Here is an 18,097-nt window from a genome sequence, read left to right on the forward strand (position 1 = left end):
GTCTTCGTCGTTATTATTGCCATCATTACAATCGTTAGTATACGCTGCTCGGGCTTTTTTCCATCAGCAAAACGCCCTCGCCAATATTATCCGCAGCGGAAACCTCGCGTCGCGGACTGCGGTATAAACGACGAGGGCAACGAACACGCATTTGTAAGTTTGCCACCCCGTTATGGCGGAGCAGACTCTAACGACCCTGACAAGATGAATTACCACTTCGTCCGGAGCCTTTCCCTTTTCCTTTTCCTTTTCGTTCGCTCCACCGGCAGGTTCGTAGGTGGAGTAAGTAACAGAGGCGAAAATCGCGGGTTCCGAGGATACGGGCACATCGCCCAATTCATTTTTCGATCTCAGGCATTTTTCATCCCGGTTGATATTCTCCCGACTAACGTTTTATGTATATATGTACAACCTTATACCCCCAGCGAAGAAGAGAAAGTCTCTTGCGCTCCGCGGCAAAGGGGACCTCAAAACATGATTAAAGATTTCGCCCGCGTTGCTGCGGGAGAGAGAAAATGGATTTCTGATGCGGGTAATTCCACCCTATTTGGAACTATTACGCGTAAGCTCGGGCTAAGCCACCTACATCCATCCTCCTCCCACCCTTCCTGGATATATATTTACTAGATCAGAGGCTACTTACTATCGGACAGAAATTGACGCTGTCGCCAGGACGAAAAGCGCCGAATAGAAGCATCCCGATCTCATTCTCTGCCGCTTCTTTGACTAATCATCGCCAGTTTCAAACGCTTTCTGTGCTCAAATTATGATCGGTAAAAGTAAGAGGCGTTCATTTTGTGTAATTTTTATTTGCACAGGATATTGAGCATTATTATCAGACATCGCAATTTTGCTACAAACAAACGATAGAAGTCACGGTGTTTTATGAGTAAAATATCGTCAGAACGGTGAGTTTGAAAAATATCCCGTGCAGTGCGTGAAAAATACATCAGAAACAACGGCTGCTCGTTTCTCCCTCCTGAATCACGAAAAGTTATAGAAATTTCTCATTTCTCGTAAGAATTAAGAAAAATGATCGTTTTTCTCGTAGAATCTTCGGATCCGGGCATTGAGTTTCCCCGCTGCAGATGTGCATTTCCTTAAGCCAAGCACGAATATCCTGCAGACACGAGCGAGGCTGTCAAAAGTGATAGAGAAACGTGAGGCACGTCTGCGAGGAAATGCAGTAGCTAGCAGATAAAAGGGATTTCGTGATGGAGGGTGGATAATATCGGGAGCGTTGCTGGTCTCGTGTGAGCGGGTATCGGATGGGGGAAATTTGGGGGTGGCGAGTGCGAGCGCCGGATATACTAATCATTCGTGACGCCCCGCGTCGCGCGAGTATGATACACCAGGGCTGAACCGAGCGTCGCGACGTCGCGTCAACGCCTCGAGCTTTATATTCCTTCTTCTTTCCTCAGGCCCAAAGTATTGGCTGTTAGCTGCTAATGGATTGCGTTACAGACTGATTCAAATGCGAACTGGATTTCATTCCGAAGCCGATAGTATAAGGGCGACGGCATCGATAGAGCTTTAGTTTCTTACTCGGAGGGGAAGAGCAAACTCGATTCGCACACTCTATTAGATTTTTCCTCACGGAGAGCCTGCAGCTCCTCGCCTCGCCTCGCCTGAGAACCAAACGTTCCTTCCTTCCCTCGCCGACGTAGCTTTTCTTCTTACACCGAGTCTCAGACTTCCTAGACCTCTTTCAGCCGGTCGGTTTTCGGGCCTCTCCCAAGGCCGGAGAAATTGTTGAAATTTCTCCTGTCAAGGATTCTTTCGTCAGCGTACATATTTAGGCCGATGAGAACAGACTTGAAAATTGAATTACGATCGGTGGGCAAAAGTGATTTTTCCAGAAACGTTCAGAGCGCGAATATCAGGATACCGTTAATTGACAAATTTACCCAACCCGTAATCCAATCATGATCCAAGAAAATACATTCACACCTGGGAAAAAAAAATTTATAAAAAACTTCAAATAAACTAAAACCGCAGTACGAGAGTCGATGATTTATCGCGCAAGGTTTGATTCAATTTATCCAAACTTTGTTTGCACACGATCCATCGAGAGTTCGGTGAATTTCGTCCGCGAGTGCAGGACCCCCCTTCGACCGATATATCCATGGTGCTTTTTTTTTTTAATCACCGGCCTTTATTTTCCGATTCGAAACCGAACCCTGCAGCACCCGGTACAAGGATCAGCCGTTCTGTGATAAAGTCGTGCGAAATGTAAAAGCCGTACCTATACCGAAACAGCAAACGGTGCACATTTGCCGCCTCGCCTCGCCGCGAGTATATGTTTTGTTGCTTTCTGTTTTTTTCCGTTTCTTTGTTTTTTTTTTCTTGTTTGTTTGATTTTCATCCGTGCACAATATCGAGGGGCGCACCCCACTGGACCGATGTGGATATCGTGCCGTGCAGGTGCGCGCCTACCGTATTTCGATATTTGTACCTGTGAGAATTCGCGTTGTGTAAAAGCTCTTCGTGTCATACAGGCAAGCACTATCACCGTCGACCGGAGAGGCAGAGTCACCCCTGAAGGGGTTGGGGATCGTTTTGCAATCGGCCCTCCACGAGGCTTCTGTATATATTATTTCGCGTCAATTCGTTAGTGGCAGAACAAGGGGCGCTCTGCACCTTTCGAGCAATCCGATACCGTCGGTACGCGCATCGCGATGCGAACAAATTGGCTCGACTGCACGACAATACCGCGTATTCGATATCATGATTTTTCCGCAGAGTACGACCGTGAAAATAAATTTTGAGAAAGGCTCGTTTGTTAATCAATTGGGTTAGTTTTTATCGCAGAATGTGAAAAACTTTGGAATTCAGTATCGCTTGAGAAAAAAAAAAACTTAACGTTGACTACTTATGAAATCCAGATCTTCAGACAACCTTATTTGGTTGAATAAAAAATCTCCACGTTATCAGATTTGCAAACATTTTTAAAGCCGCTCTGTGACCAGAGATAACTTATCACAATACCACGATTCTTTCTCTCGGTGAAAACTCGATTAGGTACTCGCTTTAAGAAAATTCGATAAAGTTTCACGTGAACACCTTGCTCGAATTTAATTCATTCAAAAACAAAGAGATACTCAGTGTTCCTTACAAATTAATTCCCCCGAGCACGAACGTTGCATATTTGCGAATAGAAAGAAGAAAAACAAGTTTCTCGTAATAAAACACACAATCTTCAGACCTCAAAAAACTTGCGAAAGAAATTTGTCCACAGGTTAAAGGACTCTGAAAAATGTCCAGAAATTGAGATGTGCTGTAAAATATTTCACGGCTGTTTTTTTTTTTTTAAAGGCAACGGTTGAAATTTAGGAGGAGGCATGTCGTATCGGCAATAGAAAAAGTAGGCGACATACCCGAGAGGGTAGCGAGGTGCTGTATTAGAAGCGCGATACTATCGGTTCTACAGATCGTCAGACGGAGAGCACCTGTTTAGCCGTGTGTCTGTCTGGTGATGGAGCTCACTATCTATACGAGCAAGAGAGAACGGCGGGTAGGTAGGTTACGCTACTTGTTCCTTCCGTTTCCCTTCTCGTCGTCCGCGTAGCTCGGTTGCTCGGCGAGAGACACGGCGAGCTTACAGAGCGCCGATCGAGCCTCCGATAACCGGTACAATGCCTTTGAATACCCATCCAGCATCGCGATAAAATCTTAACGTCCTAAGAGTAAACAAAATTAAATTCCACCCCTCCGCCCCCCTGCGCCCACCCCCTCCAGGCAACCCTCGAAATGCCACACAGCTCCAGAACTCGGAGCTTCAGCCCTCGGCGAGACGAAACAGTGACGAAGAAAAATACTAATTTCGTTTGGGTGGAACTTTTTTTTGGCCAATTCAACTCGGGGTACTTGACGTTGTTTGTTTTATGAAATTTACCTCTTTTACAACGAAGCTTCGGGTGAACTAACCGCAGTGAGACTTCGATGTTAAATGGTAGCTAGAAACGTTGGTCGAACGATAACTTGAATGATAGTGTTTGTTTTGATTAAGGGTGGCATAAGTGTAATCGGAACAACTTTCGTAACAAGTTTCGGGATTCTAAAATACATAGTAACGCACTACGCGACATTTGTCCGTAAAATTGTCGAAATCGTTGATCCTCCTTCTTCTTCAACGCCTGTATAATAATTGGTATACGACGAAAAAACACCCCCGAAACGACACGGCGAATGGTGTCCAACTTTTTCGGGGAAGTCAGGTGGTGTGCAGGCATATAATAAACCTGTGTTGATAAAACGTTGGCTGATTCAAAAAGTACACGTTTGATTTTTCCCATTCCGTTCCCAGAGGGATGAAGCGCGCGACGTTCTCCGCTGGGGGCTGACAATGGCGTCCCTGGGGAGGGAAGGCCTACTAGCAGCCCCTCTCTTCCCCTGTTCCTCTCTTTCTCTCCTTTCTCATCCCCCATCCCGCCCTCCTGATTGTTTCCTACGCAGCGTCCCTCTTCCACCTCCAATCCACGTCGCCCGCTGCGCCTCCGCCGCCTCCTTCCCGCGATCCTCACGCATAACGCACACGAGTCCTCGATTCGTGTGCCATGGCATCACGCACACCCGTCGAGAATCTCCCGACGTCGACGCGGCGTTCTTCCCCCTTTGCTCCTGCAGCCGCCCCGCGTTTGCAACGGTATACCTACTACACCCTGAAACGCCATCGCCCTGTTCTCTCCGAAAAATTCCCGAATTCAATATCCCCCGATATCCTACATAATTCATGAAAATTGAGCCCGCCGGCTCTTTGCCTCGTCGACGCTCGGCTGTGCCACCTATGTGTGTCGACGACTCTCCCTGCCCCCCTCACCGCCCCCCGTTACGCGTTACCGACGAATATCCACACGATTCCAGACCGACGTTCGGTTTATACACCTTATACCTATCTCTCTGCAGCCCCACAGCTGCTTCGTGGTTGTCACCCGTTACTCCTGATCCTACTCCTACTCCTATTCCAATGGCAACCAGGTATTGAAAGAAACTCTCAGAGACATTCTTCCCATCAGACGAAATCATTCACCCCCACCCCCCGTATTGCTTGTAATTTCCATGCTGGTCTAGAAAAAGAATCCATCATTTAAATTAAGATGAACATTCACACCGTATCATTTGATTTTATCGAATTCAAATGTTGGATATACGTTCGATAGTGAATTTTTTTGATCCACTTAACTCGAGGAATCATAACACTGTCATCAGTAGCTAAAAACTTAACAAATCCTGCGCCGAAACGTGAATGTAGAGTAACGTATTTCACGTTTGCCTGATCAAGACTAAAAATTTATTCGTCGATAGCGATACTCTCAGGTGCAATGTAAGTTTACACTTTCTATTAACAGAGTTGTAAATTTTAATGCGTATGGCAACGGAGTGTTCGGAAAAATGGTCGTGACTCTATTCGCTTGATCATTCGCAGTTTGGCTGATCGTTGGCTCCTGTGTGTGGTACGTATACGTAGACGAGATACGTAGGTATGTGAAATTGAACGTGCCGCGGGGATCGAAATAGTCTTGCGAAGTTTAACTATTTAAGAAAATATCGAGACTACGTTCTTCCTCGAACTTTGCACGCTTAAATTATTGATTACACGCCTCCCGTCAGCCTCTTATCCCGTCTGATGTTGCTGAGCTGGCGAAGGCTTGCGCGCCTTCCAATCTCGGTTTCGATCTCTCCCCGATTTTATCTTCGATTGAACTTTCCCTCGAAATCTGTAATATTACGACGAGGTAAGACCTCCTGCGGTAATTCTTGGATACCTTATAGAGACGTACCGCCGAGGAGGAGAAGAAGGATGAGGAGGAAGCTGCGTTTTTCGGAACGATAATCGTCGGGTCTCTGCAACTATATTTTCTTCTTACTTCGCTGGCGCTTCAACTTGTTTTCGCTTTTGTCCTAACAAAGCAGACCTGCAAGTCGAGGGTTCCGCACCTCGAGCGGTCGGACCTAAACACGTGGCTGGTTTAATCTAGAGAAATGTTGAATAATGTATGGTTGAGAAGAGGGTTGCGATTGGTACATGCAGAATTCACGCGTGCCTCGCCGACCCTGACCAAATCCTCCTCCCCTCTCTCTTCCTTTCCTCTTCTACCACCCGGTAACCTAATTAAATCTCTAGAATATACGTTAGGAGTGTTTAACACCTTGTAAATTAATTTATTACACCCAAAAATCTCGTATTTCGGTTACAGGTTTTTCCTCAAGTTCTTTCTAAAGTGCAACCAGAACTGCCTCAAGAACGCCGGGAACCCGAGAGACATGAGGCGATTTCAGGTGAGCATGAAATTCTCCCAATTATCCACGACACAGAATCTTTCAATTATCTTTCGGCCGCAAGCGTTGCAACAAAGCACAGCATGTTTCAAGGAATTTTGTCTCCTTCGCTTTCGATGCATTCTCTCGAGTTTCTTTTTTCTCTCTATTTCTGTTTTGGTCAAATTGGAGCTGGTGACAGCGGTGGGACGGGGAGAGGAAGTGTATTATAGACAGTGACCATTTTTCTGCGGGGAGAAAAAATTTCACCAGATACTGCAGCGTGGCGTTAGTCGAGCACTCGAGTTAAGGAAAAGTTGTTGAAAGTTGAGCGCCGTGGGTTCTGGGAGGACTTGTAATCCGGGAGGCTGGCAATTAGCCCGACTCGGCATCAACCGACAACCCCGTTTCACCCCTTATCCTCTATAACAACCCCCACTTTCATCCCGCCCGTTTGTAACCGAGGTGGGTCGGCGGCGGCGGCGGCGGCAGCGGCAACGGGACGGCACAGTGCCGCGAGTATCTCGTCCCCTTCGCCCCAGAAACAAAAGACAGAATTAAAAAATAAATTACCAAAAACCAAGCCACCCCGCAATCCAGTTGTTCACTTTCGCTCTCTTCTCTCTCATCCCCAGTTCCTGTTTCACTTGAGCTCTCCCTGTTTTCCGCTCGGCTAAGCCGCAACCGGAATTAAAATATTTATTGCAGTTTTGAATTTGTTTAGAAATTGCTTATTGCCGAAAAGTTGTGGATTAAAATTTTACCAGGGCAGAAATGTACGCGGGGCGGGGTGCTCCAAGTTGGAAAATTTTCACCGCACTCTGCAGTTCCCCTACCCCACCACGGAGTTCATGTCATTTTAACGTCGAGTTTCACTCGCAGCTTTCCGCAAGTTCAAAAAATCTTGAAACCCGGGGGCAGAAAAGACAAAGCGTCGGGAAAGGGAGAAAAGTTTTATACACAGGGCGCAGCTGGCCTTCGGTCTACCGGTTTCCTCAAATCCTGCCACGTTTACTTTGACTCTTCTTCTTTGCAAAACGCAGACTCTCCCGTCCCTGCCACCGTTAATTCGCGAGTGCCACGCAAGTCACTCGCCGGATATTAATTGCTCGTTCACGTTTGGCAGGTGATCATCTCGACCCAAATCGGAGTCGAAGGGCCTCTCCTAGCTGTTTCGGACAATATGTTTGTCCACAACAACAGTAAACACGGCCGGAGGGCGAAACGCCTCAACCCGGGCGAGACCGGCGAGTACAACAGTAAGTAAATCAACCCTACAGATTTTTAGGTAACCGCGTACCGACAGATGTTGATTTCCCAGCGAACACTACACCGAGCTCTCGATAAGACCGGGTCCAATATTCGCTCAGCGAAAGAACACTTAGTCTGATCAGTAAGAGTCCGCTTAAACTTGCTTCCCATGGCACCATGGATAGTTGGCTAGATGAATTACCTAGTAAATAGTCCGATGACCTGCATTGATTTTATAATTAAATTCGGTGTGTTCGCAGAATTGATGTACTGTGCCCTTGACGGAGTGATGCATTACAAAGGTGATTATAAATATTATTACTAGCATACGCCAGTGGTAGTCGAGTTTAAGCGGCCGTTAACTATTGCATTACGGTATACATTATATGTACGAAATCACCCGAATTTCCATAGCCCAACGCGTTCTAGTTCACCGAAATGTAACAACTCTCTTTCGTATAACCGCCGAGAATAAGTTTAGAATGAGAGTGCCACTCGGAGGGAAATTTCCTTTATGGACCATGAGGTGCACCTTGGGAAATGGCTCGGCCATTTGGAACCACCCAAGTTCAGATGAAACCAACTTGCTGAATACTGGGCAACAACTGAATTCATTCCCCTTTTTTTCATCTCACTAGTAAATCTTTTCGCCATTGTGTGTAACGAAGTAAGTCGTGAGTTTGAGTAAAAGTAACAACCGTTCAAATCCCCGAGAATGCGATATTAGCCAAAAATTTACTCTTGGTTGTGGACTGACATTCGAAAAACTCACGTGTTACAAATCTACACATTTATTACGCAGGAGGACTGCCAACTCTTTTCAACAATGGTTACCGAAGCGGATGTCCATACCGTGGGAGCATTAAACTCTCGAAATTCGTTTGATCCTTCAGGAGTTCGTATAGTATGGGTGATAACGAATCATTACTCCGGTGCAAGTAAAGTTACGCCTTATCGTTACTTGGCTGGTTTCGTGATCCGTACATGAATCCTCTCGAAGTCACCCAGTTCACACACGATTAAAGTATACGGGTGAAATTAATCGTTACAGAATTAATGCGTCAGGGTTGAACGAGAAGAGGGTGAGTGTCTGGGATGGATCACAAGGCGTACCGGAGCCTATAAGGTAGTACAAGAAGTCGTGAGGCAATTCAGCAAAGTTTGGCGTCGGTCGCGCATACAAACGGCCGATATCGTTGAAGCACCCCTCAACTCGCTCCCAATGCTACGCGAGACAAGATGTAAATCAATGGCAGCGAGAGGAAGAGAAAGTAGAAGGGAGAAGGAGGAAACGGTCTCTCACCGCTTTCTGCTTTTTGTTCTTCCTTTCTTTCTTCGTCTTCCGACGTCTCCCTTTTCTTTTCCTCTTTTGTCTGGTTGGCTACAGTCGCCCAAAGACGTTGCTGAATTGGCTGCCCAAGACCCGCTGCCTAGCGAATCCTGAGTCTAAGCTATCTTGGGACTGCCACGTGCCCTCGGACACTAACACCGTCATCCCCCGATCGTGCATGCGCCCACTACGCTTAGCTCCCCATGTATAATGTACAGACACACAGAGCACCCCTTATACACCGGGGCAAAACGGGCATACCAATGAGACAAAGTGGCATTTCGTGCTTTTTTCAACCCGCTATAATCTCACCCCAACGCAGGCAGCCGCCGCATGAAAAAGGGAAAAGAACAAGCCTTGTTCCGATTCTGGAGAGAAATAAATCACACTTGAATTCCAGCTACGCATACATGCGCACTGAGTTGGTATCCGAAAAGTAGGAACTGTGAAGCCAATCAAGGATTGAACCAAACACTTGTTGTTCGAGTGAGTTCAGGCCATTACCTCGCGAAAACCGAATCCCATTTTCAGGCAAATTCTTTCTCCCTCTTCTTTTCGGTAATATTCATTCATCTAGTCTCCGCTGTGCAGAGATGAAAATCTTTCGTAAAATTTGCAATTGAACATAGTTAATCGCGCGTTCCGGCGGTGAGCAGAATCGAGAGGAGCCGAAGATCGTAGCCTCTGGGATCCACGAGGAGAAAGAACGGCGAGGGGAAGAACTGTGAGGATTTTATTTATTCCGAGACGGTACGCTTGTTCCGGGTTCCACAGCCCCCTCGCAACCACCGCGTCTCTCCATCGCCCTCTTTGCAACCATTTCTACCCCTGCACGACAGTTCCCTACCTCCTCTGCAAACGAGAGAAAGGAGAAAAAAAGAGCCAGGCGGTTACCAACGAAATGAAAGGACGCACCACAGTGATCAGCAACTTCAAGTTGTTTCGTATAAATGGACTACCTGAATAACCAAAATACCGTCGACGACGGACCCGATTCAGCCTGAACCAGCGGAAAAACGAGCGCGAGTTCCAAAAACAACCATCAGCCTGATCACGGACCATCAGAATCGACTGAATCCGTGGAGCACGTTGTGTGTATCCACGGGTTGATAAAGTACAGCGGTACTGTTTGCGTTGGTGAAAGATTTATTAGATTCGAGGAAAGTGTTTGAGAATCACTGAGGGCAATATACCATGATGTCAACCACTCCGGCGTGGCTGGGCTCTGGCAGCGGGAGCGCGGAGGACCAAGGGAGGGAGAGGGAGGTGGGGGAGAGAGAGGGGAAGAAAACGGGCGGGTGGAGGGTGATACTGGTTTGGCTTTGCCGGGGTACAAAATGATATCATTGGGTTATAAATTCCAAGCAGAGACACCGCCGGCCCGATCGCCCTCTCCTTCTTGGTACAACCCTTCTCTGACTGTGGGTCCCGTCTCTCTTCTTCTTCTCTCTCTCCCTCTCTCTCTGTCTCCCTTTCTCTTAGTCTCTCTATCTCGCGGAGTACCTCTCTCCGGCTCTACGGTAGTCCTCTTTCCATCCCGAGAACCCCGCGCCAGAAAATATATCTGCCTGCACCCTACCTCAAACGAATAAACAGAATATTCAGATAATTCTCTCCGACGAGGGCACTTCTATTACGACGCGAGACACGGTACTCTCTATTTTTTCAGGCCTCTATCAACCCGTGTCCGTTGCTAGCCCATGCATCAAGGCGATATCGCCCAGCGAAGGATGGACGTCCGGCGGTTCCACCGTCATCATCGTCGGTGACAACTTCTTCGACGGACTGCAGGTCGTCTTCGGGACCATGCTCGTCTGGAGTGAGGTAAGCCTCACGCCTCGAGTACACTATTTTTTTATCGTCCGCCGGTATGTCGTAGGAAAGAATGTCTCGAGTTGAAAGACCATAATCTATTTCAGCTGATCACACCGCACGCCATCAGGGTCCAGACGCCACCACGGCACATACCGGGAGTCGTCGAAGTGACGCTATCCTATAAGAACAAACAACTTTGCAAAGGAGCACCGGGCCGGTTTGTCTACGTTTGTGAGTATCCTGCGCTTCTCACAATCAGCTTCTCCCGTCGACCTAAGAATTAGCGAAAACCAACTCTGAAATACCATTTCTCACCCGCCCCGCAGCACTGAACGAACCAACGATCGACTACGGGTTCCAGAGGTTGCAGAAACTCATCCCCAGGCATCCCGGTGACCCGGAAAAGCTTCCGAAGGAAATAATACTGAAGAGGGCGGCTGACCTGGCAGAAGCTTTGTACAGCATGCCGAGGGGTGGGAACGCGGGCATCACCGGGGCGCCCAGAAGCCCGGGTTCCGGTCATCCTCCGCCACCGCCAACGTCCACCTCCGCCACAGCCTTCAACTCTTATACAGGCCAGCTAGCCGTCACCGTGCAAGAAAACGGTAGCGCTAAATGGACCGACGGTAAGTTCGCGTCTCGTATCAATTCCCCACACTGCCGGACTGCGGAACTTTCGTCGCTTTTTTCGAACTTGTCAACCTATCGTTGAGCGTAACATTTTCCTTCCCAATCACAAACAACCTTCCGACGCGGTTGATCGATTCTTCGTTACCGTACTGATGAGGCAACGTCTTCGAGCTGAGTGATCGGATACTGATGCGTTGATCTGACGTGCAGGTTTCTATTTCTAGACGGTGGCTCGGTGACGACGGGAGCCGGGGGAGGTGGCGGCGGCAGCGTCGGGGGCAGTGCGGACGCCTACCGGCAGAGCAGCAGCGTCAGCCCCCGCGGGGGTGGCACTGGCGGTGGCTACTGTGGGAGCAGCGCGAGCACCCCACACAGTCACAGTACCGCCGGAAGCTACTCAGCCGCTACCAACCCCTACACGGTTCCCCTACCCGGAAGTCCGACCCTCTACAACTCCCGTAAGTATTTCCAATCCCCGCGCACTCTTTATTCCTATTTCTCTCACTGACGCTTCGTCCGGCCTCTTCCATTCCCGTATGTCGCCCGGTGCAAATTTTATACTTGCAGTTCCTGATATGTATATGTCAGTCAGCACCGAAAGATTCACGTATAATACTCAGACGAATATAGGGAATTATTCCTAAGGCCCTTCGGTGAAAGCACGAGGGTATCAGATTGAAAAAAGGTGGCACGGTTACCCGTTAGAGAAATTATAAAACGAGAAAAAATACAGTGACAAATTTTTTTCTTTGTTTATTGAGATTCAAATTCAGTTATAGCAACTAATCAGCAATAAATGAGCAGCAAAATCCCATGTAGGTTTGTCTTGCTAAATTTTATTGGTAATATTGTAAAATACTGTATCACAGTTGTGAACGTAATAATAAAAGTGGAAACACAGAATCATGTGAGAAATGTCAAGATGAACAGAATGATCACCATTGATCACGCTGAACATAATTAATTGCATGCGCCTAACCTGCACGATGTTGAATAGCATATATTTCGCGTTTTTGTATACCCGTTGCTATAAATGCAGGAAGTGAAAAGCTTTTTAGACGAATGCATGATTATGTGAGCTCACGACAAACCACCCGCAGCGCGAGTGACACGCTTATTTAAGTTGTTTTTAACTGCACGTACACTTATCGTTTCTCGAATGATTTTCGTTTTAGCGCACGAACAGTACGGCATTTTCTATTCGTCCGGCGACGCCAGCGCTTTCGCCCCGGTCCTGAGACCCCCGACTTCCTCGGTCCCGTCGCACTGGCCCACCCAGCATCACCTCGCTACCGCAGCACAGTAACCGATATACTAATTCAACAACGTACGTATACCAGGCACACACGTAAATGCAACAACTACCCTGCAGCCTACCCGCATGTCTATGTTATGCTCGGAACTTAAGCATGCATGCACAACGATTCTGGAATAATTTTACCAAGTCCAGGGGAAACTAATATCAAGAAACGTAGAAGCAGGTAGAACTTGACGCCACAGGAACCGCACGTTTGACTCGTGTAATAAGTCCTCAATACAGATGGGTATCAGGAATGATATGATTTTGTTTCGCGAAGATTTTCCCCTAGTATTCACTGAATTACTTACTGTCTTTTACCACCGTGGCTTGACCGACTCGCTGTATAATGAACTTGTCGAAGCCTTCGTGTTTCGATATTTCCCTTTAGTCAATGGATACAAGACGTCCATTCGAAAGGTATAATCAAGTTATTTGACATTGAGTGTGAAGAGCTCGAGTAATAGTTATCCGTTGCAATGGTAAATTTGACCTTGATATCACTTATTCTATCTTTAATTGATCGTGAAGTACAAATTTTCGCATTTTACCCAAATTCAATGTGCTTTTCGGAAGGGTATGGAAAATTAGCACTAGGCATGTACATTCCTCGTTTCATACCTCCGTGAATTAACGGCTGATCATTAGCGATGTATTATCCCAAGTTCGTAAGGGAGGACAGCACCTAACGTATGACTGAAAGTGGCCATGTTGCAGGGTTAGGAGGAGTCGTGGGTTCGCCGTTCAACATGAACCCGTTCATGCTGCCAACCTGCAGCCAGGGCTACTCAGCCGCTGGTAGTCCTCTGCTGTCAACTTCCGGCAAATAGTGTTACGAAATCTAAGCTTCCTCTAGGAGTGGCGACTTCCGGGTGGATCGCTGACCTAGGCGAAGCTTAGATGGTGAACGAGCGATGAAGAGAGAAGATGAAGTACCCAGAGCAGACCATCGCGATGAATGTGTACACATTAATGAAAAATTCGGCATACGCATATTATGTATGAATTTATGGGTACATGTATTTATGTATAATAGTGACCAGTAAGATGATAAATTTATGCTAGTGATAGCTAGGAAAGTTTCTTTTGTTTCTGTGTTCTTGTTTTCATTTGTTTTACGAAATTTTTAAATCGACGTTATTTCGAAGAATACCAGTGCAAATTTATTAGAAGTATAAGAAGCAACACACGTATAATGATAAAGCGTTATATATAGTAGCGAGTAAGAAATAAGGAATATACATATCGCAGCTACTGAGGAGTTAGTATTTACCAATAGTTTATTGTATCGACAAATATGTATGCAGATATGTATGTACATAGGTTTACAGAAAGATATATTCACATATGTCAATGTATGTATATGATGCATCATAATTTTATTACACGCAATTATTACAGTACCGTTTCTCTGCTGGTTTCTTCTTTCTCTGGGAGTCGTGATTTTGTTTTTTTTCCAATTCGTCCACTCCGCATAATATTTGATAGGTTGTATTCGTAAAAGGGAAAGGTTTTTCTGAATGACGCATACGTACGATAAGCATAGCTACGCAATTTGTACGGAATGGATATTTCTAACCGAATTCTAAAATGACTGAAACAGCTGTGAACCGCTGTGTAGTCGGAGACATATCGCTTTTGAAACACGGTAATTTTCAATCTAAGAGAAAAAATACCAAATGAATATGTGACATAATGAAAGAGAGACTGGTGAAGAAAAAAAAAAAACAACCAATTAATAAAAAATGTTATCGATTTCGAAATGATGAAACTATTCTTTCCGTAAGTACAACACAACTCCTTAAAATATACATATATTATACATAGTTAGGTAGATTATACACATACGTATGTAATTATATATTATGATGTGATTTGTAAAATACGTGTAAATATTGTTACAATGTACAAATTATTTCCAACTCAACGAAAAATGAATATAACGGGGCAGGGAAAACGGGGGGAGGGGGTGAATTTAAATAAAAGCGATTGTAGATTCGAATGACGCTAATTAACGGATTCAAAAATAAAACTTGACTCTGAGCATATAAATAGATGTAAATGATTTTATTCCACCTATAACTCCTGTGTAGCCGAAAAATATTTTAACAAAAATCATGGCGGTCCCCTTTTCGTTAAGAGCAGGCCAATATGAACCATTCTTGTAAATTGCATTGTACAATCAATTGATTGCATACAGAACAGCAAACAAGAAGTTTCAAAGATACTGTTGGATTGCACGTTCGATTTTGGAAAAATTATTTTTCAACGCAGACATCAGAGATTTCCGGCGCATTTGTTGACTAAACCTGTTTACGACTTATCATATGTAAGATATATACGAAAATCAGAGTATAGATTAGTTTATTGCAATTATTAGCACTATGTATGAACGATTACGAAAACGATCATTACTGATACTATTATTTTTGTGATGAAGATATTCATGATTGGATTTTAATTATGAGTATTATTGTTGCTTACTTCAATCAAAGCGTTCTTGATTCGCGAATTGGGACCTGACGATAATAGCTGTATCCTTACGTTGTTAAGACTGCAACATTATACGGTACAATAGAAATTTCTCCAATATTCGTTTCGATCAACCGCGATCCTAAGCAGAGTATTTTCTTCGGAAGACTGGTGAACTTCTGAGGAAATAACAAGAATATTGTTTGATCCACGACTAAAAACATACATCGTCGTTTCTCCGTTTATCAGTGATGACTCTAACAGAGTTGATCGTTTCGACTTGAAAATATGAGGAGCTGTTATTTTAACTCAATAACCGGAACCTAAATTGAGTATTATACTATTTTGAGGTGAAAAATTGATAAATATGAAAATCCATGTGGAGAAACCTTCTCAAACTGTAGGGTCCCTAACGTGCTTCATTGCTTTTGTTTCAACCGAAAACTTGTGATCCACTGCTCGTAGGGACTCTTATTATACTGATTAGATAGCCAAATGTCTGAAGGAGACGTATGCGAAGGGGTTGACCTTACTCTTTTTTCATTTTGGAACCAACAAATTTTTGGTCTCAGATTCGATTTGTATCATCCTTGCCTGACTAACAGGACCCCCAGGAACTCAGAAATCGCAGCGAAAAAGGCGAGGGATCAACAGGGGACAAATTACGAAGGAAAAGGCAGCTGGTGAAAGATGTCGAAAATTCAGGTTTCTGTTTTTTGGCTGTAACTTCCGATGCGTTGATAGCAGCGTATTGAAACTGCATCCAATCGATTTTTCTCGCAAAATTAAGTCGGAATAGCGACACAATTGATTTGTTCCAGCACTTTTGAAAATCGCGAAAATTTTCGTCAAAAATACAAAGGGGTTAACCTTCCTTTTTTTTTGACCAAAAAATTTTTCGTCTCAGAATTGATTCGTATGACTCTTTCCCGACCAATTAGACCCCTACAAACTCAGAAAACGCAGCAAAAGGAGCGTGGGATCAACGGGAGAGGAGATACGAGGAAAAAAGCACCTGCCATTAAATGTCGAAGATTCAGGTTTTGGTTTTTTGGCTGTAACTTTCGATGCAATGATCGCAGCGTATTGGGACTATGCCCAATCGATTTCTCTCGCAAAACCACGTCGGAATAGTGCCTGAAAAAATTGATTCCAGCACTTTTGAAAATCGCGAAAATTTTCGCCAAAAATACAAAGGGCTTCACCTTCCTTTTTTTTTGACCAAAAAATTTTTCGTCTCAGAATTGATTCGTATGACTCTCTCCCGACCAATTGGACCCCAAGGAACTCAGAAAATGCAGCAGAAGGAGCGTGGGACCAACGGGAGAGAAGATACGAGGAAAAAAGCACCTGCTGAAAAATGTAGAAAATTCACGTTTTCGTTTTTTGGCTGTAACTTTCGTTGCGTTGATCGCAGCGCATTGGGACTGCGCCCAATCGATTTCTCTCTCAAAATTACCTAGGAATAGTGCCTGAAAGAATTGATTCCAGCACTTTTGGAAATCGCGAAAATTTTCGCCAAAAATACAAAGGGGTTAACCTTCCTTTTTTTTTGACCAAAAAATTTTTCGTCTTGGAATTGATCCGTATGACTCTTTCCCGACCAATTGGACCCCAAGGAACTCAGAAAACGCAGCAGAAGGAGCGTGGGACCAACGGGAGAGAAGATACGAGGAAAAAAGCACCTGCTGAAAAATGTGGAAAATTCACGTTTTCGTTTTTCGGCTGTAACTTTCGTTGCGTTGATCGCAGCGTATTGGGACTGCGCCCAATCGATTTCTCTCGTAAAATTACGTCGGAATGGTGCCTACAAGAATTGATTCCAGCACTTTTGAAAATCGCGAAAATTTTCGCGAAAAATACAAAGGGGTTAACCTTCCTTTTTTTTTGACCAAAAAATTTTTCGTCTCAGAATTGATTCGTATGACTCTCTCCCGACCAATTGGACCCCAAGGAACTCAGAAAACGCAGCAGAAGGAGCGTGGGATCAACGAGAGAGAAGATACGAGGAAAAAAGCACCTGCTGAAAAATGTAGAAAATTCACGTTTTCGTTTTTTGGCTGTAACTTTCGTTGCGTTGATCGCAGCGCATTGGGACTGCGCCCAATCGATTTCTCTCTCAAAATTACCTAGGAATAGTGCCTGAAAGAATTGATTCCAGCACTTTTGGAAATCGCGAAAATTTTCGCCAAAAATACAAAGGGGTTAACCTTCCTTTTTTTTTGACCAAAAAATTTTTCGTCTTGGAATTGATCCGTATGACTCTTTCCCGACCAATTGGACCCCAAGGAACTCAGAAAACGCAGCAGAAGGAGCGTGGGACCAACGGGAGAGAAGATACGAGGAAAAAAGCACCTGCTGAAAAATGTGGAAAATTCACGTTTTCGTTTTTCGGCTGTAACTTTCGTTGCGTTGATCGCAGCGTATTGGGACTGCGCCCAATCGATTTCTCTCGTAAAATTACGTCGGAATGGTGCCTACAAGAATTGATTCCAGCACTTTTGAAAATCGCGAAAATTTTCGCGAAAAATACAAAGGGGTTAACCTTCCTTTTTTTTTGACCAAAAAATTTTTCGTCTCAGAATTGATTCGTATAACTCTCTCCCGACCAATTGGACCCCAAGGAACTCAGAAAACGCAGCAGAAGGAGCGTGGGATCAACGGGAGAGAAGATACGAGGAAAAAAGCACCTGCTGAAAAATGTAGAAAATTCACGTTTTCGTTTTTCGGCTGTAACTTTCGTTGCGTTGATCGCAGCGTATTGTGACTGCGCCCAATCGATTTCTCTCGCAAAATTACGTCGGAATAGTGCCTGAAAGAATTGATTCCAGCACTTTTAAAAATCGCGAAAGTTTTAGCCAAAAATACAAAGGGGTTAACCTTCCTTTTTTTTTGACCAAAAAATTTTTCGTCTTGGAATTGATTCGTATGACTCTTTTCCGACCAATTGGACCCCAAGGAACTCAGAAAACGCAGCAGAAGGAGCGTGGGACCAACGGGAGAGAAGATACGAGGAAAAAAGCACCTGCTGAAAAATGTAGAAA

The 18,097-nt window shown here is 45.0% G+C and overlaps 1 protein-coding gene across 4 annotated transcripts in view; it reads left to right on the forward strand.

The window, feature by feature from the left end:
- LOC124307200 (transcription factor collier) overlaps window positions 1-14,296 on the forward strand; it is a 66,408-nt gene extending 52,112 nt beyond the window's left edge. The window contains exons 7-15 of one of the 4 annotated variants that reach the window (XM_046768649.1): window positions 6,198-6,279; window positions 7,385-7,517; window positions 7,770-7,811; window positions 10,509-10,663; window positions 10,759-10,885; window positions 10,981-11,280; window positions 11,509-11,742; window positions 12,460-12,611; window positions 13,299-14,296. In XM_046768649.1, the coding sequence (XP_046624605.1) occupies window positions 6,198-6,279; window positions 7,385-7,517; window positions 7,770-7,811; window positions 10,509-10,663; window positions 10,759-10,885; window positions 10,981-11,280; window positions 11,509-11,742; window positions 12,460-12,590 (1,204 nt within the window). In that variant the 3' untranslated portion in view covers window positions 12,591-12,611; window positions 13,299-14,296. Of the gene's footprint in view, window positions 1-6,197; window positions 6,280-7,384; window positions 7,518-7,769; window positions 7,812-10,508; window positions 10,664-10,758; window positions 10,886-10,980; window positions 11,281-11,494; window positions 11,743-12,459; window positions 12,612-13,298 lie in introns of those variants that run through there. The other 3 variants (XM_046768650.1, XM_046768651.1, XM_046768652.1) reach the window with 3 other exon arrangements.
- The last annotated feature ends 3,801 nt before the right edge of the window (window positions 14,297-18,097 follow it).

Source organism: Neodiprion virginianus, chromosome 6 (assembly GCF_021901495.1).
Source record: "Neodiprion virginianus isolate iyNeoVirg1 chromosome 6, iyNeoVirg1.1, whole genome shotgun sequence".
In the NCBI taxonomy this organism is placed as follows: domain Eukaryota; kingdom Metazoa; phylum Arthropoda; class Insecta; order Hymenoptera; family Diprionidae; genus Neodiprion; species Neodiprion virginianus.